General features: G+C 42.4%; 1 protein-coding gene and 1 long non-coding RNA gene across 5 annotated transcripts in view; one reads left to right on the plus strand and one right to left on the minus strand.

Annotated features, from left to right (window-relative positions):
* Window positions 1–764: 764 nt before the first annotated feature.
* On the plus strand, window positions 765–16,338 carry LOC308569417. 2 transcript variants are annotated; one of them, XR_014000704.1, is made up of 5 exons: window positions 765–843; window positions 7,308–7,347; window positions 11,985–12,093; window positions 13,203–13,324; window positions 16,231–16,338. It is a non-coding gene; the product is annotated as an uncharacterized lncRNA (long non-coding RNA). The 2 variants fall into 2 exon arrangements; XR_014000705.1 differs by lacking the exons at window positions 765–843; window positions 7,308–7,347 and having other exon boundaries at window positions 10,950–12,093.
* ZNF804B (zinc finger protein 804B) overlaps window positions 13,225–24,354 on the minus strand; it is a gene marked incomplete at its 3' end in the record, with an annotated part of 239,442 nt that continues 228,312 nt past the window's right edge. For all 3 annotated transcript variants that reach the window (XM_081163141.1, XM_081163139.1, XM_081163140.1), the window contains exons 3-4: window positions 18,542–18,672; window positions 13,225–16,741 (exon numbers count right to left, since the gene is read on the minus strand). In XM_081163141.1, coding sequence (XP_081019267.1) covers window positions 13,225–16,741; window positions 18,542–18,672 — 3,648 coding nt within the window. The remainder of the gene's footprint in view (window positions 16,742–18,541; window positions 18,673–24,354) is intronic.

The raw sequence follows: 24,354 nt of genomic DNA on the forward strand, positions 1-24,354 counted from the left end.
CTTTATTACTCTTCCCCTAGCTAGGGACTATAAAACTAAGTATTCTCCAGTCTGCACTAGATTCTTGAGTGCATCTCTGTCTCCCACCCCACCTCCAAATTCTCCCCAGGGAAATTATTCCACAGTCCATTATGCCTCACTGCTGGGACATAGTTTTTAATATATATTCAACCCATTCTCTTCCCTTCCTTTTAAATCTAGTACATTTAGTTATATGTTTCAGAGCTAGAGATTTCATTTAAAGGAAACTGGTGGGTTTATTTTATTTTATTTTATTAGCAGAAGGGAGAATTTATACTATGATATGCAGACTCAAACACCTGTATTTCACCACCCAACTGCTGAGTGAAACTCCTTAGATGCACAGTACTATTGACTTCTTTAAAAAACCCAAAAAACTATCATGTATAGATGACAGGGTATACAGCATTTTATTTGTTTATTTAATGTGTATACTGCCCTTCATCTGTAGACCTCAGGGCAGTTGACAACATAAAAATACAATATATAAGCACAAAATACATAATAAAAACAAACACAAGAACAAACCAAACCAATAGCACCCCCTCCCCACCACCACCTCCCACAGACTCATTTAGGACTCATACAGGACATTACTCAGCCAAAGGCCTGGTTGAAGAGGAATGTTTTTACTTGGTGCCTAAAGGCCTATAATGAAAGTGTCAGATGAAGCTCCCTGGGAAGAGCATTCCACAAACGGGGGGCCACTGCAGAAAAGGCCTGTTCTCATGTTGCCACCCTCCGGGCCTCTTGTGGAAGAGGTACATGAAAAAGGGCCTCAGAGGATGATCTCAAAGTCTGGGTCAATTCATATGGAGAGAGGTGAGGGAGACATATGTAAAAATAATAATGTATGTAGTGTTTGATTTCAAATGCTGTGGTTTTAAAATGCTGTGACTTGAATGGTGTTTATCCCTAGCCTTTAGTTATCTAGGTTTCACTTACCTTACTGAAGCTGTCTTTGAAATGTACTAGACAGGTTTTTTTAAAAAAAATGAATATCAAAGGGATAGTATGTTCTTCTGGAGAACTTTGAGAGTAAGCCCATGGCAAGAATTTTAGTCCTGCTTGAAACCTGGCTAATGGTAAGCAAGCTTCAATAATAACACCAACAAAACTGTGGTAATAAGAATGTAATAAGTACAGAAACACTGATTAATGGCCACACTTCTCTTCTTGAGATGTAGATTTATTCCCAAGCAAAGCAGGGAGGGGCCTCCTGATGTTGTGGGACCCCCCAGCCCCAGGCAGCATAGCCAGTGACAAGGGCTGATGGGAGTTGTAGTCGAATAATATCTGGAATGTCACAGGTTCAAGTCATCTCTGCATTAAAGGATAAACGGATTATAATGCTGCAGACATTTCTCATTTGCATTGCATCTCCTTTCCTGGCAATGTTTATATGCAGTTTGCTTACTCATCAGTATCAGGTTTCATGCACTACATTTCCAAATATCAAGTCTGTTTCTAAGCCTTAGTCGACAAATTTCTTACTGAGAGACAGCAGGTTTGCAGCTGATTTCTTACACGTGTTCTTCACACGAGAACCCAGATGGCACAACAATGTCACAATAAGAGGGTGCGGCAGAATTTCATACCCAACTGTGTCTTTTTACACATAGGGGAGAAGCTGTAGTTTAGTTAGCGTTCAGCTCGCATGCAATGCATCCCAAAGGTCCTGGGGACAAAGCAGCTGAAGGAGGAGAGAAGGAATTGTGAGTGGAGGGGCATAGGAGCTAACTTCCAGGGGTGGAGCTGCAAGCGATCTCAGCATTGGAGAGGGGTGTGTGCATTTTGGCCTTGCACAAGGCACTGCTGAAATGTGGGTAGCCTGAGGGTATCTTAAACGTGGATAGCTCCATCTGCTTTGGTGCCTGCCCATCAAAAGTAAGTCAAGAGTTAAGAAACCAAGGCAATGCCAGCATCCAGCATCCTTCTTGGTTATGAGATTTATGAGATGATTTGGGCCCTGGGTGAGTGAGAGGCAGCATGGCTGCACAAAGTCCCAGATGAGAGCCAAGAGACCAAGTGGGGAGGTGTATCGGAAGGAGAAGGCAGTGATATTGCTCTATGTGTGTTAGCAATTTCTCTTAAAGTAACACTTGTATATTCGTGCATTTTGTAACCTTTGTTATTCTTTAAGTTGTCTGTTGTTGGTTTAGTTTTTTGTGCACCACTTAGAGGAGATATATATAGTCTAAAAATAAACAAATCCCTTGCATCTCCAGGTTAGGGCTGGCAAAGAGTCATGACTCTTGCACTGCAGGGGGTTGGACTAGATGGCCCCTTGGGATCCCTTCCAACTTCACAATTCTGTGAAGCTGCTGGTGAAGGCAATACTGACCTAGTTGGTTGAACAGTTTGAATCTGTCTGTATAACCCCAAAAAGAAGTGGTATATTTCTCAAATTACACTGAAGCACATTTCCACCCAATATAAACATGTCCCTATTGTTGTGATGTCTCCAGGCTTTAGCTTCATTTTTTTCTTCCATAAATATATAGCCAAAAGGGTGCTGTGTTTTTTTTTTATCTTGGGGTAAGGAGGTGTGGATATGGAGCTACTTAGGGGAAGGGGCATAGCTCATTGGTTCAGTACATGCATGACGTGCAAATCCAGATAATGCTACATAGAACCCAGAAAACTAACTGCCAGACATTGTAAACCAGACTTCCCCAGCCTGATGACCTCCAGATATTTTGGACTGTCATCATCTCCAACCACTGACCTTGCTGGCTGGGGAACTGATAGGAGCTGTAGTCCAAACAAGACAGGAGAAGGCAGGTGTAGACAATGTTGAGCTGGATGGACCATGGCATAAAGTAGCTTCTGATATTCATATATAGCTCCAATGACATTTTCCTAGGAGACATCTGGCAAAGCCCGAATGAGTTATAGGGATGCTGAAAGCCTAGATAATTTAAGACAAAGGAGCATCTGGTTTTATTTGGGGAGGACAATTTGTTTACCAACGGACTTTCGAGGACACTAGAACAGATGTGTGATAACATTCAGAAGGGTGGATGCAAAAGAAAGTAAGAAAGAAAGAAAGAAGAAAAAGGGATGAGATTAAGAAACAGAAAGAGGACGTGGCGTAAGAGAGTGACAAGGCAGTACAGATAGGCAGAAATAGGAACTACAGATAGAGTTCTATTCAATATTTAAGGAAAACAGCATGAGATGAGTCAGCCTGAACTGCTAAGGGCTAAAGGCTTCCAGCATTAGTCCACCTGAACCTTTTTTCTTTGCTTCAGTAAGTTTCCTGTTCCACCAATCTGTGTTTCAAAGGGTCATTGTTCAGAGATTCAAATCCTCAAGTGTCCATCCATTCCATCTGCCTTTTTTTTCAAGTGGAAGAATCAATGAGGGAGCTGGTCTCTTCTCCACTGAAGCAAATACAAGGGAGAGCCCATCAAGGCAAGACCTCTCTGGTCGTGCAAACTCAGAATGAAAACCTTTAAAGGAGACTTGTCTCTAAGACGGCAAATGTATGTCATTCCTCTCCCAAGACACCCATCCATTAAACCTGACAGTATTTGTAATGGTTGGCGATTTAGAGACAGTTGATATGAAACTATGAGAAGTGCTATGGGCACTATTTGTATGATTTCTGAGCTTTTGCAGGAACAAACCATAATATTCCAGTAGCACCCTCAAGTAGCATTTCGATGACCTCTTGGTACGAGAGGATTTGTATATCTATTAAAGTACAGCATGGTTTAGCGGCCATAAATACTGAGAAACCTTGACAATGAAGCTGTCTCTCAAACTGCTAATTTAGAAGGATTCTTGGCAGAGAAATGTCTTTCAACTGTTTTGCAGAGAAGGCTTCATTCATAGGCTAGAGTTAAAAATGGATTTTTCAGTTAACCCCTTAGACTTTGTCACAGTCCAGAACGAAGCATCCAGCCTTGGTTTTTCTTCCTTTCATCAGTTTCATCCTCTTCCTTTGATGTCTTCTCCCACTGTCAATACTTAGGGCCATTTCAGCCATCACAGTAAACCATGGTTCATCATGGAGGAGTGAGCCACAGGAAACCTTGGACATGCACACTCCCTCTTCCTCTGTCATTTCACAGGGAAGGGCTGTAGTTCAGGGGTAGAGCATTTGTCTGGTACACAGGAAGTCTGAGGTTCAATCCCCAGCAGCCTCAGATAGGACTGAGAAAGGACTTCCTTTTCTGAGCTGCCAATGAGTTGGACAGTTTATTGGTCTGAATTGATACAAGCAGCTTCCTATGTTCCTTCTGTCTAGCAAGACTTCAAGGAAAAGATTAGAAGCTTATGCTTTCATTGTAAATTAACTGTAGTTAAGCAACCCTAAAATGACGACCATCAGCCTGAATTGCCAGGAGGAGACCAGTGAAGTCGTCCTCCCTTGGTTCAGATTTCAGTACAGCTCCCTGAAAATAGATGGAAACGTGAAAGTGGAGGCCATATTCATTCTGCCCTACATAGTACGAACAGAGAATGTTTAACTTGTAAAGGACCTTCCTGTTATGTATATCACAATCGCTTTGTAGTTAGGAGATGTGGGAATTTGAGCCCTCATCTCTCATGCTCACATCTAGCACTTTCTCAGCTAGGCTACTCCCCCTCTTGGTACCACAACACTTTATGGCAAGAATGCTAGATTGAAAACCACCTGGACTATGTGCAAAGACTTGTAGTTTATAGACATGGTCTATCTAATGACCCAAAATGAGTATTTTTATCTTCCTTTTAAATCCAAATGAGCAACATGGAAAGGAAAGAGCAGAATGCTTGATGATCCAACTTGTTAGTGACTGAACAGGTGGGGGGAGTACTTTGAAATGCCTGGTTCTATTTACAGTCATTGTCTTCACTTACCTAGTATGGGTGTTGAAAGAAAAGGAAATAGGCTAAAAGGACATTTAAAACAGGACAAGGTGGTTGTTTTTTTTAAAAAAAGAGCTCTGAAATAATAGTTTGATGCTAACATTAGAGTGCATTAAGAATTATATCACAGCCATTTCCCCTATTGAGGATAGTGGAAAGGGCAAATTGATAAGATAAAAAGCAACCTCAAACAACAAAATTATAGACAAAATAGAAAGAAAACCAAGTTGCTTATATTTCCAGTTGCAAGCTGGATTTTATGTTGTTAGAAATGGAATGAAGTTGCCATGAAAATAAAACGATCCCCCATCCTATGCACTTCTGTGCAGAAGTAAGTCCTAATGAGCTATCCTGGAATACTGACTTGCAATCATTTTTCTGGTGGTGGTTTTGAGATTTTCTTCTCTTGCAATATGGAGATTCTCTCACTAAGCTGAGGCATCTGGCACTAGGCTGTGGCATTTCCTCTGCAGATACCTTAAATTGTGTGCTCTATTAAAGTTTCACACCATGGACCGGGTATGTGGAATGATACAGGGAAAGATGGATGGGCTTGTCTTGCAGATGAAGGCAACGGTGATCTTGATGGCCAAGGCCCTTTAAAAAAGCCCTGATAAGCTTCTTTAGCGCCATACTAAATCCAGAACTGCCCTTGTGAAGGTAGCAGCACTGTGGCTTACCTAGATGGAGATGGGGCAGGTTGGGGCACCAGGTCAGGACCAGACATTTGCACAGGTGGCACCATCTCTTCTAAGCTGGAACTCCCGCCAGTGCGGGTACCGTAGCCAATCACTGACACAGAGGGATTGGCAAATCTGCTAATTTCAGTTTCTCTCTTTTCAAATCTTAAATTCATTTATCCACACTCCTGTATCAGTTTGCATTTTTAAAAGTCCTCATGACAATCCATCAGCTCTCTATTGCAAATGTTTCTTAATGTACACCTTTGCAATCTTGCCTAGTATACCCAGTTTTGCAAAACAATTTCCCCTGAAACAATGCATTATTGTATGTTATTTTCACATTTTTTCCTGCATTTTAATGGATAGCTTACCCCAAGATATGTCAAAAGGACAGTGGAGTTTTGGTTCTCATACTTTTTTAGAAAGTACAAAATGGATAGGTTTGATTTTAAATGTGAATTGAACTTCTCTCCTTTCTTTAATGCCCCCCCCCCCTCAAAGCAGGTTCAGGAGGGCAGTTCTGCCTTGCCACATATGCTGCTACTGATTTGTGTTGTGTGGTGACTTACAAAATGGACAGGCTTTCATGAATAATATAGCCTGGCTTTAAGCTCAGACTCCTCAAGTACCATCTCACTTGCATAACCCGTTTTCTTGGATGTGAAAATGCAGCCTGAGCTGATTCCCTGACATGTGTTCCTGTGCAGCTTATTCCTGAGTTAATATACCAATACACCAGTAACTCCTGTGCCTTTAGAGCTGCTGGAGAGGAATATGATTCAAAGCAATGAGACAAGCAGCCAGATGTGACAGTTACATTTGGCAATTCTGTCCTGCTTACTCATAGATCAAGAAGGAAAGTGAAGGGAGAGTTAGAGAAATTTGGTTTCCCCCATGAATAATTTCTATCTAGGTAGTCATTGTTTATATAAGCTAGACATTCTTCCATGACAAATCTCAGAGCAGTGCAAGTTATATAAACCAAATCTGCCGCAGCGTTCAGAAGAATGCTGGGTTCTCCCTCCCCGACACCATCAAGCATGTATTTCTATATCATGTGGTCAGATCCATATTCCCCACATAGATCCAGCATATGGCTCTGTACATTTTAGAAAATCTTGGTGCCATTGGAGTTCATCACTTGATGCATCTTTCAGGAGACCCAGTTATGTTTGGCTCTGGTACTTCTCTGTATAGTGATGGTGAAAGTCACAGAGGAAGGAATACAGCATTGTGTTGTTACAAATGTTCTGAGAGTTTCACAGGGCAAGCAGAAATGTATGTGTTACCTCCCATTCACTCCCCACTGCATGCTGCTCTTATAGGACTCCTGACCCCCCTCCAGCCAATGGAGGAGGGGCTAGGAGAAGGGAGGGAAGCCTCATACGGGCATGGCCAAACTTGGCCCTCCAGCTGTTTTGGGACTACAACTCCCATCATCCCTAGCTAACAGGACCAGTGGTCAGGGATGATGGGAACTGTAGTCCCAAAACAGCTAGAGGGCCAAGTTTGGCCATGCCTGCCTAGTAGCAATCATTGTGTGGGCTTCTGCTAGCAGGACCAGTCAGTATTTGTTTGTTTGTTTGTTTGTTTGATGAAAAGCAAAGTGGCTATAAGCCTGATCTTTATTACAAAATAAAGATGGTTGGCCACAGGGTTCCCCCTCACGTAACAAACAGGCGATGAAGGAGAACCCAGAACAAAAGAAGATTCTTACATTTATATCTTTTAATTTCCATACAGAACAATGAAAACAAGAGACGTCACATGAGGGATTAAACAGGTAAGTCAGAAGAGGCAAATGCCTGTTAATTGTGGTTTGTCAACACTTGGTCCATGTTATTGTTTGGCAGGCAGTGTACCCAAAGGTGGAGTAAGCAGGGGCAGAGCAGGGTGGGTGCGGTGGGCGCAGGCCACTTAGCGTGCCATCACAGAGGGGGGTGACAAAGCGCCTGGTGGGAAGCACAGCCTGTCCCCTGGAGGTCCCGGGATCACAGCCACCAGAGCTGGGAGTGACCCAGCAGCCTCCCTCCCACACTTCTCACTGCTGCCCCAAATTGCAGCTGACTTTGTGTCAGCATCCCTCACTCCCAGTAGCATAGTAAGGTCAGGTGGTACGATCCAAAGCAACAGCAGGAAATGCAAGAGAATGGACCACCCCGGGGAAGGGAAGCGGGCAGCCCCCCAGGCTCCAGCCCCTGCCCGCTTCGCCTTGCCCAGTTTATGGAGAGCTGGACAGCTGCAAGCGCCCCTGGATCGCCCCCTAGCCCTATTGTCAAAAGCCAGAGACTAAGAATGGAAACTTTCCCAAGGCAGGCAGCATGTTGCTCAGGCAATGTCTCTGCCCAAACAGGAAGCGTTTCATAGTCCCCAGGGCCGGATTTAGGTTTGATGAGGCCCTAAGCTACTGAAGGTAATGGGGCCTTTTTTATGTCCAGCTGTCCTTTGTCAACAACAAATTGTTTCTGTTTTTTTGTATTGAATATATGCAATATGGTAATTTATGGACCTACTAGGTATCTAAAGCCATTTGCACATAACAAAATATGTATGTTATCAAAGTAATTGTTGAACTGAAATACAGTTAAGAAGTATATTAATAGTGAAATACAATTAAGAAGAAGCATATTAATAGTGAAATAATTATTAAGCTCTAACTGTATGTAGGTTTTCTTTTGTTTTTTATCTTATATTTTGGAAATGTACATCCAGTTTTTCCCCTCTTTACATTTTTGGGGGGCCCCCAAGAGAGTGGGGGCCTAAGCTATAGCTTGTTTAGCTTATACATAAATCTGGCAGTGATAGTCCTTCTTATGCAGGAGTGCCCCATGGCAGAGTCGGTTTTAGAATACTTCAGTGCCAGGGAAGATATTCCAAACAGTTGTTCCGACAGTTCATCCTATATAGTATCAGCACACAGATCACAAGTTAAATGGCTTGTGGCAGTAGCCACTTGGTTTATTCAGAAATGCAAGAACAAATTGAGATGGGAGAGGTCAATTTTTCCAGTAGTTCCAGGTGTTGTTGCCATATGAGTTCTGCACAAGGAGGGCCATCAAATAGAGCCTTAAAAAAAATGCCCAGCTGTTTTTCAAAATTACAGAAGTCAGATCCCGTAGGGTGATTCCAGCTCGATAGAAAAAGGTAGTCTTTAGGAGGGATTTGCTTTTCAACTACATTTCTTCTTCAGATTTTAGCTCTCAAAAGGCTTTCAGAATAACACCAAATGCAGCAAGGTGCAGCAACTTTACATAAGTGAAGTTAGGCATTCATAATACCTTTAATTTCAGTGGACTTCAGCATGTCTTAGCACAGGATGAGTCTGGAAACCACAATATTCCAGTGAACGGTTTGACAACTTTAGGACATAGTTGATTTTATTTGAGGGAAATAGACTCAGCTGGTATTCAGTGAATTGGTTTGCCCGTACTTATTTCCTTATGGACATCATTGATTCACACATATCACTTACTATGTATGGAACTGTTTTCATTAATAAAAAATTAATAAGCAAATATAATTTATTATATTGCCAATGGCAAATGCATTTGCTCTGAAAGGTTTAGAGGTTTTGGGGAATGAAATACTGTATTGATTTAACATGTCATCTAGTTTTAGATGTGCACACAGAAATGGAGGCACAGATAAACTGAAGGACTGCCAGACACTGCATCTTGGTCTCTGATCTGAGGGGTTTACATCTTAGTCATGGTATCGTTATGGTGTGATTTGTCAGGTGGTAGGGTATGCAAGGCAGATGCAATCCCAGTGTTTGTTCATAAGCAACTAAAAGTAGTTTTAAGACACAGAGGTGTAAATTACAGCGGTACCTCAGGTTACAAACACTTTGGGTTACAGATTCCATAACCCAGAAGTAGTAACTCGGGTTAAGAACTTTTACCTCAGGATGAGAACAGAAATGGCACGGCGGCAGTGGGAGGCCCCATTAGCTAAAGTGGTACCTCAGGTTAAGAACAGTTTCAGGTTAAGAACGGACCTCTGGAATGAATTACGTTCGTAACCAGAGGTACCGCTGTACCCCCCCCCCACTAGGCAACCTTATCCTCAGCCACTACTGGATTGTTTAGGACCTAAAGAAACTAGCAGTGGCTGAGGATAAAGTGATGATGGAAGACACAGCCTCTGATCTGGAAAGGTTTTGCAAAAGCACTCAAGGTGGATGTGTAGCAAGGCCAGTGAAGGCTGTGGCTGCAGAGGGAATATGGCCTATGGGGAGTTCCAAGGCTCAGATAGAAAGGCCTGGAAGGCCACATCCTGCTACCAGGCCTGAAGTTCCCCACTCGTGCTTTAAAACTAAACTTATTGCATGCAATCAGGTGCCAAAGAGAGCAAGCACAAAAGTCTTTGCAGGATTGGGTTTCCTAAACTTTCAAGCGTACCCACCAAGTGTCCCAGTTTTCCAGGGACAGTCCCAGAATTACGAAAGCCATCCAGCTTCTGATTTGACCTCTTTCCCCCCTGCTGGTGCTGCTGCCTCTGAGCTCAGAGAGGAGGATGAGTCAGCGCTTGTTCTGAGCAGCGATAGTGGCGAAGGAGCATCCCATTGCCCCTTCGTGGCCACTGCTGCTGGCCTCTTCCCTCGAGCAGCTCATAGTGGCAAGGAGGAGGAAAGGCTGCTCCCGCCAAGGTTTACCCCATGTGATGCGCTGGCTCTGAGGGGCAGGCAAAAAGGGGGGTAGCAAAGCAGAGGGCAAGGAGTCTTGATGTTTTTTAAAACTGCTTTGTGTGTCCGTGTCTAATCTTGCCTCTTTCTATTTGTTTATTGGTGTGTGCTTTCTTTTTGTAAATCCACCAAAGAATAAAATGAAATTAAAACAGGATTAAGGTTTTTTTTCAGGATGGTGGAGGGTGTGTGTGCCTTGTTGGTGTAGTGGAGGTGACACTTGCCTTTCTCAAAGGAAATGCTCTGTTTGGGGGGGGGTCAAGGAGGGTGACTTTGGGGCAGGAGTGAGAAATGTCTGTATCTGAGGAAGGTTGGAGGGAATGCATTCAAGCAGTTGGTAGTCCTCTCTGATGCTTTTCTGATAATTAATACAGAAGTAAGTTTTTCACGGGAACTTGTGGTAGGATAATTTAGTATTTATTTCATGCAAGAAGGATATAATATATAAAAGCACACAAGAAGCATTGTTGGTAGAACTGGCTTGTGACTTATAAAGATTACATCTGCTTTAGTTCAAATGTTGAAGGAAAAAACCCTGTGTGTTATCAATTAAATTTAATATTAAATGAATACATAAACTATTTAATAAAGCCATTAAAATGGTTGTAAAAAAACACATCAGTGGTGATTTTTTAAATAAAAAAGTAATATTTATTTATAGAGCCATTGAATCAACTCTAGTAACACATGCTTAAAAAAATTTCTTAAAGAAATAGCCTAAAATAATTCAGCATTACAGCTTCTTGTCTAAATTAAACCCATTTCAGTTCTGTCGATTGAAATACAGAGTATGTTTGTCTCATCTGCATCTTACTTTTCTGCTGTCTTTTGGTATGATATTTAAAAATGCATGACTGACGCTCCTTATGTCATTAAGCATTTTTATTGAAAAAAATTATTGCATGAAACTACATTCCCAGGAACAACTTGAATAATGAAAGAAGGAAAAAAAGCTGCATTGCATGTTCAATAGTGCAATTCACTTATCTACTGTAGAATATAAAACACCTTTTTTTTACAGAGAATACAAAACAAAATAACTAGTTTACAGGTTATACTAGCCAGAGTATTATTTAGTTTCAATATAAACTAAACACTTTGAAAAATGAATCAAGTGGCATATTTATTTATTTGTTTGCTTTTTTTGCAAAACTGCATAACAAACAGACATGTTCAGTGTTTTACAGAGAGGCTTTCATAACAGGGAAACAGTTACATCTGATTGATTGGTCTTGCCTGATCACTTTTGTCCCTCTCCTGTACAAAGTGAACTTTTAAAACTAACCCTAGGTGAGATTGAATTGGAATTCCATCTTGTAACTGGTGGAAGATGCAGCTGGGGAAACCTGGGTGGTTGTTTTTTTTACTTTTATAGAATGCAAGTTGATCTGGAAGCTGAATGCATGTTGAATCCTTCTAAGGGATGAGCTTGGGGCAATGTAGGAAATCCATGATCAGAATATCTCACTTTTACTTAATGTTAAAGGCCAGTGGAGTGGGCAATTGGATCAGGGTCTAGACATTAGGGGGAGAGAGAGGAAAAACCCTTCCTTCCAACATTTTCCTGATTTAAATTGCCCACCTTTAAGCTGGAAAATAGCAACTTCGGAAGACAACTTCAGTAGGGAAAATGGTGCAGGTCAAAGGCTAACTCAACCCTCATTTAGTGCTGATTCTGTCTTAGGGTGCCTCCACATCTGTTTTTAATGTCTTCTTTCTGCACTGTCTTGCTGCAGGCTCAGACACAGTTCTGTGTGGATCACACCAGCGGGTGTTCATGAAATATACTTTATGGTTTGACAAAAGTCCATAAATAAATCCCTTCCTCCTACTTTGCTTACTGGGGTAAGTACCTCACTGTCTGATTAACACATATCTTAAAATTTGCATCCTGAAATGAATTGTTTTACTTAGAAAACATCTCAACGTTTGAATGGAATTGAGTTTCAAGGAAATAAGATGCGGGTCAGAACTTACAATTTGCTGTACTTTAGTGGCTATTTGGAATGGCTGCATCTTCCAGTGCTTGGGGGCGGGGGGGGGAGGGAGTTCTTACAAACCGAGATCACGACAATCCTTTCCACTTGTCATTTGAATGCTTCTGAAACTGACAATGCAATGAAAAACCCCCACACCAGACCTGTTCATACTGGTACTGACAAAACAGGTGTCGTATTATGTTGTTAGAAAGCCAAGATTCACAACATTTCAGATAGGGAAACCTTTTCTGTGGTGAACTGACCATTTTTTGTCCCTATCTGTGAATGCCTGTGTACTATGTGAGGGTTTGACAGATGTGTTTGTATGGAGGAAAAGGGCTTCTCAACCTGGGGGGAAGTGCCTGTGAACCTTTCCCTAACATCCTCAAGCTGGCCCCAGAGCTTCAACTCCAGATATTTTGGGGAAAAGAGAACTTGGGACAGCAGGAAAAAAAATGTTTTTTTGAGGCTTTTTAGAGGATGCTCCCCACTTTATGTGATTTTGGTTATGTGCATGGGGGCCTGGAATGTAACCTCAGTGTACGTGGGTGGATGCCTGTACTTCTAACTTATGTTTCTTGTGAAAACGTTTAAAATGTCCACAAGCCTATTACAGCATAAAAAGCTGTACGAAAGCTGTAGACAGCCTCTGCCAACTTGATGCCTTCCAGGTGTTTTGGACTACAACTCCCATCAGCCCCAGCCAGTGTGGCCAATGGTCAGGATGATGTTAGCAGTAGTCCAATAATATCTGGAGGGCAACAGGTTTGGGAAGGCTATTATTGTAAGGAATGTGAAAATCAAATTAACAATCATGTGCTGCGTCAGCCAGACCTTGATTTCCGCAATGTCTCTCATAAGATATGCAATTAGGCTGCTGAATGGGAATTGTCATTCTAAATTGCTTTTGGAGTGTAGGACAATGACTTTGCAATTTTAAAAGGGAAAATGACACCTTCTTCATTTCCGTTCCAGATAACCAACACCTCCGACAAGGTCAGGAACGGTGCTGAAGTTCTTGAGTCTGGAATAATGGATGGATCAAGGGGTTGAGATGTACAGAAGATGCCGCTGCGTTCAGCTGGGGCGTGAACAGGGTAGGAATAAAGGCTGCGTGGGGCAGCGGCGGGATTGCCAGATGGGATGGGTGGATGGGAGTCGCTGATACGAAATGGAACGGGTGTCCCGCCAGGAGCGCCGAGTGCGCGGGCACGAAGGCCGGAGTAAAGGGCGAGAGTGAGAATGGAGCAAAAGGCGATGGTGAGAATGGATGCATATGAGTCAGGGAAAGATGGCTGCTGTGAGGATGTACTCCGGTGGACAGGGCAAAACTCTGCAGCAGCGTGTGGCGGAGGGTGGCAACAGACGAGTGCTGCTGAACAGGGACAGCTGGGGAGGCAGAGAAGGCAGCTGGTCCTGGGGCAGGCACAACCTTGAGATGCTTTGCCACGAGCTGTTTCTGCATATGCTGCTGGGCCTGCAGCTGAAGAAACCTATATTTGTCTATCTCATCCGGGGAAAAGGTTATAGGCTGCTGCGTTAAAGGAGAGGGGATGCACTTACTGTACGGCTCAGTCTTGTTTTCTGTTTCACCGGATTTATGCATAGCACTGTCAGAGTAGCAGTTCAGATCCCCTTCCACTCCACTCAAATCTACACCTGCATGGTGTTCTTCTTTGGTCTCTGTTAGGTTGGGAACAGCAGAATATCCATGAGAAGGAAAAGCACCAGGAAAACCATTTGGCACCGAGTCACAGCTTTGTAGTAGGGGCTGCATTTCACCAGCTAAGAGATCTACTTGATGCTTTGTTGCAGTGTCCTGTGCCCTATTCAGGGCCTGAGAACCTAAGTCGTTAAGCAGGCTATTGCCATAGTTAGTGCTAGCTGTCAGAATAATATTATCTATCGCTGAAGCTTCGGCTCGCTCTGTGCCTGTGCCGCTTTCCACGGAGCCAGTTCCATTGTTCCACCTGCTGCTCGTATCAATGTGAAGGGCTTTCTCAAGCAAAGGTAACATTGCTTCACTATCCACTGATGATGCACCTTTAACACCTGGTTGACTATGGGGGAGATCTTTCTCGCAGGTATTTGAAAAGCTTTCAGTGTTCTGAGTTTGCTCCTGGTTTCGCTTTGATTTCACCCTCTCTAAAAGGAGTTTGGCCGTTAACGACTTCTTCCCCACTGCTTTCCTTCCTAAGTGGTTGATGGAGCAGCTTCCAACTTGTTTTGATGGACAACTTTCATTCTGGCAGTCTGAGTGTGCAGAGTCTGATTTTCCTGGTTCAGCTCTGTCAGTGCTTTTCATATCCTTTTTGTGTTTGTTCCAGTCATGCACCAATTCTTTTGCAAGGGATCCCGAACTGCTGGCTCTTGATCTGGTGCAGCTTGATGATCTTTCGCTGCTTCCTGAATCTTGGGTGGAAGAACCTTTGGAGCTGCTGTAGCTCCTGCTCCTGCTGTGTTTACAAAGAGGGTGTCTGTTCCTGCTTTGCTTTGATACATCTCTTTGTAGTAAATGTCTATATCTCGAATGTCTTTGATATTTTGCCATATGCCTGTGTGCACAGTTTCTAGATCTTTGACTTGTTTTGTTGAAAAGGCAGCCCCCATCTGCATCATCAGAAGATGAAATGCAATTGTGCTTTTTGTGTTTACATTTCTGCCTTTCAACCGGCTTTTGTTTCCTTTTGCAGCAAAAAGGCAAATGACTTCTGCTGTGATCACTTGATCTGTGACTAGAGTAGCAACTAGCGTAACTAGTTGCACTGCTAACAGAAGTGTCAGAATAATTAGACTGTCTGTCAGAAAAGGGCTTTTGCAAAGGAGTGAATTTCCAGCAACCAGCAAAATTCCCATTGCCTTCGTTTCCCATGGACTCCCTGGGTGAATCTAACTTGTATCCAAGAACGCAATCTTTCCCGCTGTCACTTATGTCACTGCTGCAGGTGACCAAATCCAGGTCGGTTTGTCTTTGGGCATACATTAAATCACATTTTGCACATTTTTGCTTCTTTGTCCTAGACACCAAGGGATAAATGCAAAGGTTTTCAGTTACTTCCTCCTGTAGAGTTTTTTCACAGTTCTGCAACTGCTGTGCTAAAGATCTCACATGCATTGTCGTGTGGGGACTTGTTGCTCTCGTGTAACGCCTTTTTGAGCAATCAAGGGGTGCAGGCACTTCAGGTAGGTTTTCATTCAAATCATCTGAGATGTACTTTGGAGCACTTTGACTCATTTCATTCTCTGTGTCTGAATCCAATTTTGGCCAGGACGTTTTGAGGCTTAGAGCTCTTTTCTTCTTCTTTGGCTTCAAAGACTGATTATCTTTTTCACTGGACAGTTGCTTGTTCTCAGTTAGATCTGAGGCGTCATTTCCATCTAGGTCCATAGTTCTTGTTGAGTGCTCATTAGGACTTTCTTCGTCGACTTCATGATGCCCACTTTCTCTATGAGATAAGGAGAGCCGAAAATCAAAATACAATGGATTACAACCATAGGAAATGGAGGGTTCTGTTTTTGTAAACAAAAGAAGTTCTGTGGGCCACCGTAAGGCTGTCCTGCCATCTTTGCTCAGTACATGAAGAAAAGGCAATGCTTTAGGCTTAATTTCATGAACCAGTGCATTATCCCTAGGCATTTCAGCATCTGCATTGACAGCGTCTGTACAATCAGAAGATTGTTTGAATACACAGGGATTGTAGTTTCCCTCACACTGATGTCCTTGCTCAGATGATTGTTGGGCTAAGGACTCAGAGACACATTCTGGTAACAGGCCATCACTGTGCTTGTAAGTGTTTTGCTGCGTACAAATGTTATTCGTTTGGCATTGAGGTGTAACAACGTTTTCCAAGGGTTTCTGGGTCTCGTTCAACTCTCCTCCTTGTTCTTTTGCACCAGGAGACCCAGAACAATCCAAATCTGGAAGATGTAGTTTGTCTTTACGAAATGAAGTATGAGTTTCTGTTTGCTCTCTGTCCTTGTACTGATTGTTTTCTTTCTGCAGTTGATTTTTCCGAGCCAGATTACAGGAGGCGAAGCTGTCTGGGTGACTTTGAACGGTGCCTAACCGTTTATGCACATTTGCTTTCCTCTCGTCCCTCATATGTATACACGCACGGCACTCTTCGTGAGTCTGCTTTGCTTTATGCCGAGGGGATCTGATGCAGTCATATGCTTCTTCCATGTTCTCACTGAAAACGGATGCTGATGACTCAAGCTTCAGGTGGACTTTTTTAGAGAATGAAAAGGACACCCCGGCCCGATTGCAGCCATTGGTGCCACAGGAGAATGCGGGAGAGATGTGGCTTCTAAGAAAACGGTGTGTCTCTATGCAAGACTGGTTCTTGCTTAGCAAAAGTTCCTGCTGCTTCTCGGAAGTGCTGCTGGTGACGCTTTTTCCTTCAGCTGTATTCTTGACTTTGCCTTCTTGAGCTAACAGAAGCTTATCTTGTGGCGTCGGCTCTTTTTCTACAACCACTTGGGGAGATTTAAACGCAGGTCTGCATTCAGCAACGCTGGAAATAAATGACATAATAAAATCACTTGATTTGCAAATGAATGTTAGATTTCAGAAAGTAGTCATTTTCACTGAGAAGTATGGGGTTCCATCCAAGGCACCTGCCTGCTTTTGCCCAAGCAGGTGGGCTGCGTCTTTCCTCCTGGAGCAACCCACTGCCCCAAGAGGAAAAACACAACTCACCTGTTCAGGGGAAGGCAATCTGAGCTACCAATACATCATGGCAGCTGTGGAGCCACTATGTATTGTCAGCTCAAAAAGTCTGAAACCACTATTGCGATGTGAACACCATTTCGGTTTCAGGGCAAGAAATTGGAGTACTGCCCAGCTCTAGAATAGACATGACTAACCTAGATTCATTGATTTCAATAGCTCTACTGTGAATAGAACCTACTTAGACACAGCCCGAATACTTCACACTGTGGCAGGCTGACCACAGTCTGAAATGCTTTGGTATGGTAGATGAAGTGCCCTTAGTAATTTTGCCCTGCTGTGTGTTCTATAAGCCTTTGGACTACATATTGTACACTGTACTGTACAGTACCTGTACTTACTAGTTTAGCAGTCTGCAGAGCACGTGCTTGGGATGAAAGAGTTCTCGGCTTCAGTCATCTCCAGGTGAAAGATTTCATGTGGCAGGGAAAGAAAAGGTGATGGAGAGTCGCTGCCAGAGCAGGCGTATGCAAGATGGACCAACAGGCTGACTCGGTATAAGTAATTGAGTGATACAGTATAAATTACCTACTGGAATCCTCTCCATTTCTGTGTTTCTTTCACAGTAAGGATGCTATTTTAGTTCCCTTTAAGGAACTATTTGGAGAGTTTGTATATGTGCAGAGAAATGAAAATAAGGATTTCTAGACTAAGCAAATAAAGATTTGGGGCTTATTTCCCCCCTTTTCCTAGCAATTTTTACAAATTGCTAAGAGCATTAAACTCAGATCTGTTTTAATAAGGTGAAATGCTCTGTTAGTGAAATATTAAATATCAGATCTGAGAGAAACAGGAGGCCAGTTCCATGCACTTTTCTTTTCCTCCTCCAACATTACCTGAACCCTTTCAATCTTCAGAGGATGTGTAAGTGACCATAGAGGAGAAGGGGCAAGAGGGGATGTATCATCCCATTCCAGAAGCATTCAGAATGATGCTTCTGGTCTTACTGAACTGTGCTGGTGGGCAGTGAACCTGCTATTACTGCGCGGTAAGAGAAGGAGACAATGTAGTGGTCTGTCAGGTTCCTTCTCATTCCATTTACAGTGATGGCAATGCAAGAGTTCTTATGGGTTTTGTGATGCTGTGACATCATTACACCAGTGAGATGATCTCTGATTAGTTTGGCTCACACAGCAAGGAAAATCTGCCCCCCCCAACTAAACAATAATGGTGCCAAAGCAGCTGTTGGGAGGGACTACAAGTCTGAAAAGCATGGGGGGAAACAGGTTTGTTTTTTTTTCTGAGGAGGGGATAATTTTCTCCAAAGCTTATGGTTTTGGACTGAAAATGTTTGCTCTTGAAAACTCAGCACAGCACTATTTTTTAAATAAAAAATATGTCTGTTCTGATCAGATTAGAAAGAGGATAAAAACCCCAGCCTTCAAATGCCAAGGAATTAATGCAGGGATTCCAATTTTATGGCAAGGATGTTTTGGCATCACTGATAAGTTAAAAAGGGCTTGCAGGGCATGTGATGATTATCTGTGCATTATATAAAGCAGGAGTAAAGTTACCGAGATTTCTTCTGGGACTTCTAGGGGGGTGGATATGAGATTAAAATGTAATACAAGTTCCAGATGCTTACCATTCTGACTGCTTCCGCAGCTCAGCCAGCTGATGGAGTCGCTTGAGTGCTTTTTCCTGTTTCTTCTCATCTTTCCAGGATTTTGAAGCCACGTTCCGTGCAAATTCCCTTTGTTTTAGCTCTTTCAGCCTCTGTGCAAGAGAAGCACAAGAATAAAAGATGATGCATCTCTTCATAGTACGTTGATGCTTTTGTGTTTCTACACATAACCAGACAAGATACAGGAGGCAAAGCTGATAAAATGCAATTATAATGTAATAAGTAATCCCCAGTGAGCAGAGGGGTTGGGGGGTATATTTATCCGTCAGCTTGACTCAAACTCACATCTCTGTCTAATGCACTTTATGGTAGAAGAGCTGCATCTCCAAACATGACTGTTACAACCAGATGCAACAGGAAAAACAACAACCCAGAAAGCACCAAGAGCGGCTGTAGCATTAGGCTGTGTACCAGAGGTGCTATGCACCCTGAACTGGTTTCGTGGGGTGGCATTTGAAATTACCCTTGCAGTCTCTGGCACCAAGTTTAGGGTGCATAGCACCTTATTACTTATTAGAAGATGCAAACTATTTTCCAGTGAGAATGTTGCATGCCAGGCGCAGCATGATGTTGCATGATGGCGTAGATACTAGCCAATAGGTATCAATTTTACTCACACAGGCATATGAAATAGCTCTTTTGTATTATCTTGGAGAAGTGGGGAGAAAACAAAGTCAATATTTGGTTTGAATTGTTCCCCCATAACCTAAAACATTACAGCATAAAGCTATTTGGCTCCAACAACAAATATATGAATTTTTGGTACCATTGCTTCTTTCTCTAGCTCCTTGAAAGATTTCATCAACGGTGTCTCCGAAAAATTTTACACATCACTTGGGAAGACAGGCAAACTAATTTCAGTGTACTGAAAGAAGCAAAGATCACCAGTCGAAGCAACAATTCTTCAACATCAACTTTGTTGGACTGGTCATGTTGTTCGGGTGCCTGATTATCATCTACCAAAGCAAGTACTCTATTTCCAACTCAAGGATGGGAAGCAAAATATCGGTGGACAACAAAAGAGGTTTAAAGATGCTCTTGAGGCAAATCTAAAAATATGCAACATAAGCACTGATAACTGGGACACACTGGCCTGTGAGCGCTCCAACTGGATAAGAGCCTTTACCAAACGTGTCATGGACTTTGAAGAAGCACAAACTCAGGGTGAAAAGGAGGAATGAGCTAAGAGGAAGGCACATTTGGCAAATCCTCACTGTGATCAGCTGCCACCCAGAAACCTATGTCTCCACTGTGGAAGGACCTATGGATCCAGAATTGGCCTCCACAGTCATTTATGGACTCACTGTTAAGACCATGTTCATGGAAAACAATCTTATTCGGCTACGAGTGATTGCCAAAGAAGCAGCAACAGCAATTAAATAATTCCTACTTTTCCCCCACTCCTACCTGGGTTTTAAATTATAAGAGTAGGATACTCTACATATGGTTTATTTGGAAACAACTCATAAAGGCTGAAATAACAGATATGCACATATTAAAGGGCAGACATGTTTCCCCCCTAATATTGTCCATATGCATAGTTCTATTCCAATCAAGTATTTATGGATATCCCATGCTGTTTGTTTCAGGTATCTTATGGTTGATTCCATGCCTTGGCCAACCATATTTTACTATGCAGTTGTCCATGAGAATTAATTGACCTCAGATGTGCTTGCTTGAATGCAATCCATGAAATAAATTGTATTGTTCAAAATGTACCCAAATGGAACTAGCTGAATAAATCTTCAAATCGTTCTCCAAACAACATCAACAAATGGCCCAGCTGAATGGGCACAAATATATATACAATAGTAGCATTGGTATGGCTAACCATGTACGCAAAAGATGCTCAGCTCACTAACAGGCGCTGTTGAACAGTATCGAAATAATTGCGCTCATCCATAAGGACGCTCAAGCAAGGTAGAGAGCTTGGGAATTAACATACATTTAAGTGTGCAATTACATTTTTTCATGCCATTAGGTACCTAACTGGCTGGCTAAACCTAGTCAAATGTGCCAAAGTATGATTTATTTTACAAAATTTGACTCCTTTGTTCTTTGGTTCCTATGAATAACAATTGCAAGACATTTGCAGCCTGATTGTACCAGCTACTGCACTGGCAAATAGGTGCATAGGATTAGATGGAAGGACTTCTGCACCAGCACAACCTGTGGCATTACTTGGGTACCATAAGACCATCCAGGACATTGGCAAGCACAGGCACATATGACAATATCACATTGCTTGAATTAACTGCTATTTGTATGCAAAAACACAAGACTTGGTAGGGAGGTTGAGTTGGCAGGCTGGGCAAGGGGAGGGGTGGGCATCACTTGGTCCCTGTCAAAGCCCACACCCCTATAGACATGCACATTTGCACCCTGGAAGTACACAGAGCTGATGCACACCCCTGTCTCATACTTAACATGTGATGTACACTTTGCAGAGTTGAGCATTGGTTTTTTTTAATAGGTTTAAGCATGCTTACATCTACACTTTAGCCCGAGAGATTTTCTTGACATTTCAACTGTCAGTGCAAGTGCAGAAAGCATTGAAGTTCAGCAAAGTTTCCCCCTCTTCTGTGCAATGTCCCAGCTTTGAATGGGATAATATGGAGCTCTTACATAGATTGGAGAGCCAACATCTGGTTGGCCAGGTGACATAAGCCATGCCTGCATCTGACTGGCTGAAACTAGCCAATTGGCAAGACTCATCTAACCCCCAAATGTACTCTTTGCTTCTGCATCATATTCTCCACTACTTTGCTAGTTTTGACTGTTCTCAAATGTTTTAAGAGAAGGCTGGAGTCCTATGCATTCCTACTTACTAGATAAGAAGTCCTACTAAATAAAGTTGCTTTATATTTGAGTAAAAATGCATGACATTGGGCTGGAAGGATTTCCGGCAATTATTCAAACCTACAATTCCAGTTTTACATCTTATTTCAAAGGTGGATGTACATTTTCCCCAGAAAGACGATGTATATTAGACACAAAACACAATTTTTAAATCGTTTTAAGTTTTCCAAATTGACACAAACCATGCATTAATATAGTAGAGCCAACCGCGTGATTTGTAAAATGTCTTCAAAATCCCAACCATAAAATGACTATGATAAAATTATTGAAAAGCATAATTGGAATGTATGTCTGAGGCATACAGCATTAGCCATTTAAGCAACTGGCAGAAAGAGCAGTAAGAGAATTTGCTTTCACCATGGTAACTGGCATTCTAAAAATAACTTTGAACGGCTATTAGTTTTCAGGATTAAACGTACGAGAAAGGCAACTTTAAAATTAACTGATGCATTTCAATTTGTTCCATGGAATCGCGATTTAATAATATTGCTATGAAATTTATTTAAGTGAGTAGATGCAATGAGCTTTGTAGTAAATTTTGCACAGTAGCACCCACTTATCTCCCACTGCTATTCAGGCCCTATCTGGTCATTTTCTGTCCCGGGACAAAGTTCCCTCTCCCTCCAATGGGACACTCTCCAGAGAAATCTAAGGGCTCATCACTAATCAAAATAAATGGGACTCTGTCCAGTTCACTGGATGAGTGAACCATCCTCATACATGCAAATGATGGTTATGCCAAAGAAAACTTAAAGTAGGACTTGTGTCTCCAGGTTCAGCTGAGCTTCCCAGAAGTATCTCATTTCTACATTCTATTCAAGATATCACAACAGTGGAGGCAGTTGTTCAGTGTCTTACTGTCAGGGATAAGGAAGGAGTGCAGAGTAAGGAACTATTCCAATGAACTTGGCTCCTAAGACAAGTTAATAGAAAGAAGCTCACAGAAGGAGAGTACCCCACCCACCCCTCATGTCTATAGACTCCTGTGTCCCAAAGAGCTGCTCTGGAGCGGCACATTGTTGCTTATTAGTTTGTTCTCATGGCTCCTGAGACAACTGGGGCCTGGAGGCTGCCAGGTGAGAGCAAATTACCCCAAACAGGACTTGGATCCTAAAATGATGTAAGGAGTTCACAGAATGAAAGTTTACCATCCTCTCCTCTCCCTAGCAAACCCCTGCACACGTTGCTCAGGGTAGGGGCTCATAGGAGAGGCAGTGGTAATAAATTGTGTTGTGTTGTTGTGTTGTTGTGTTATACATACATACCCCAGCCACTCTGGGTGGCTCCCAACAGAATTAATGATAATAGTAATAAAAAAGTGATAAAACACCAGACATTAAAAGCTTCCCTAAACAGGGCTGCCTTCAGATGTCTTCTAAAAGTCAGATAGTTGTTTATTTCCTTGACATCTGACAGGAGGGTGTCCCACTACCGAGAATGCCCTCTGCCTGGTTCCCTGTAACCTCACTTCTCGCAGTGAGTGAACTGCCAGAAGGCCCTCAGAGCTGGAGGAGTATGTATAGTTTCATACATAATTATTGGGATGAAATCACAGAAAGTCGGAAGTGACCACCAGTGTCATCTATCCCAACCCCTGCAATACAGGAACCTTTTACCCAAGGTAAGGCTCGAACCCTCAACCCTCAGATTCAGAGTCTCATGCTCTACAGGCTTCATTCATTATTAAGGGTGGGGGAACGCCAGGTTGGTGCACATCTACCTGCTGTAGGGCTACCCCTGTCAGCATGGAGCTCCTTCATCTTCACCAAGCCTTGTCCCACTCCAATGAGGGGGGTCACAGGTAGCTGTGAAGTAGAAGCAGGGACAGGAAACTTCCATTCTGTGAACTTTTTAAAGCTAACTTTTCTTCAGATGCAAGTCATGGTGATGGGTGCTAGTGTTAACCTTCATATACCAACTCCTTGTTTCATTTTGCCTATTTTATTTCTAAAGACTTACGGTATATCACACCCTACTTTCTACTTAAGGAGTCCAAGAACTCAAAATACAGAAATAATATTTCAAAATAAAAAACCCAATTTAAACCCACCATGGTTTTTTTAAAACAACAATAACAACAACAACAGAGTAATAATTCTAGTGCAGGTTAACAGGAGACAAAAAAACAATCATCACCCAATGGCCTTTTTGAACAGCCGTGTCTCTGCTATGTTTTATGGAATTTCTAATTGCTACCAAGCCTTTAGGCTGTGTCCATTTGGTGAATAAAAAAAAGAAAGAAAGATAAAAAGCTACTCATTCAGTGATCTCTGGTGATAGCAGAAATCTCCAGCAAGAAGCTGGAGCTGTACTGGGAGAGGGCCCCAGGTCACCTTTCAACTGGCACACAACTCTGTCTCCTGGTAAAAGTTTCAAGAAACCAGGGGACATGAAAAGTACCTGCTGGTGGTCATTCATACCTGCTACTATAGTTGTGTGCTTTTGGGAAATGCCTTTGTTTTAAATTTGCTGTCCGGGATCTAATTAGGTCTTCAAATGAGTTTCTAATCTTTTAATTGCTCCTTGGAAATTTGTGTGTAGGGTGCAGACTTTCCCCCCTTCCCTTCCCTTCCCTTTCTGAAACCTTATATTTTGTTTACACAGTATCTTATTTTCCTTTCTTCACATGTGCAACCTCCCTGCCAACCTCCCTAAATCTGAATTATTTACTGTTAAAAGGGAAAATGGTTGAGTTTAAATACCAAAGCAGAACTACAATCCCCTTAAAATATGCACCCGCACAGATTCAACATGCTGATAGTGACTTTGTATCTTTTTGGCTTAGGGGAGCCACAGTGATATGGAAGATTATGTTGAAAGACAAGGAGAAATAGGGCAGCTGAATCCTCTTCAAGTTGCTCTTTCATTTCTGAAACAATATGTCATTGTAATTTTTGAGTATTACTGGGATAGCT

This window comes from Podarcis bocagei, assembly GCF_964188305.1.
Source record: "Podarcis bocagei genome assembly, chromosome: 12".
Lineage (NCBI taxonomy): Eukaryota > Metazoa > Chordata > Lepidosauria > Squamata > Lacertidae > Podarcis > Podarcis bocagei.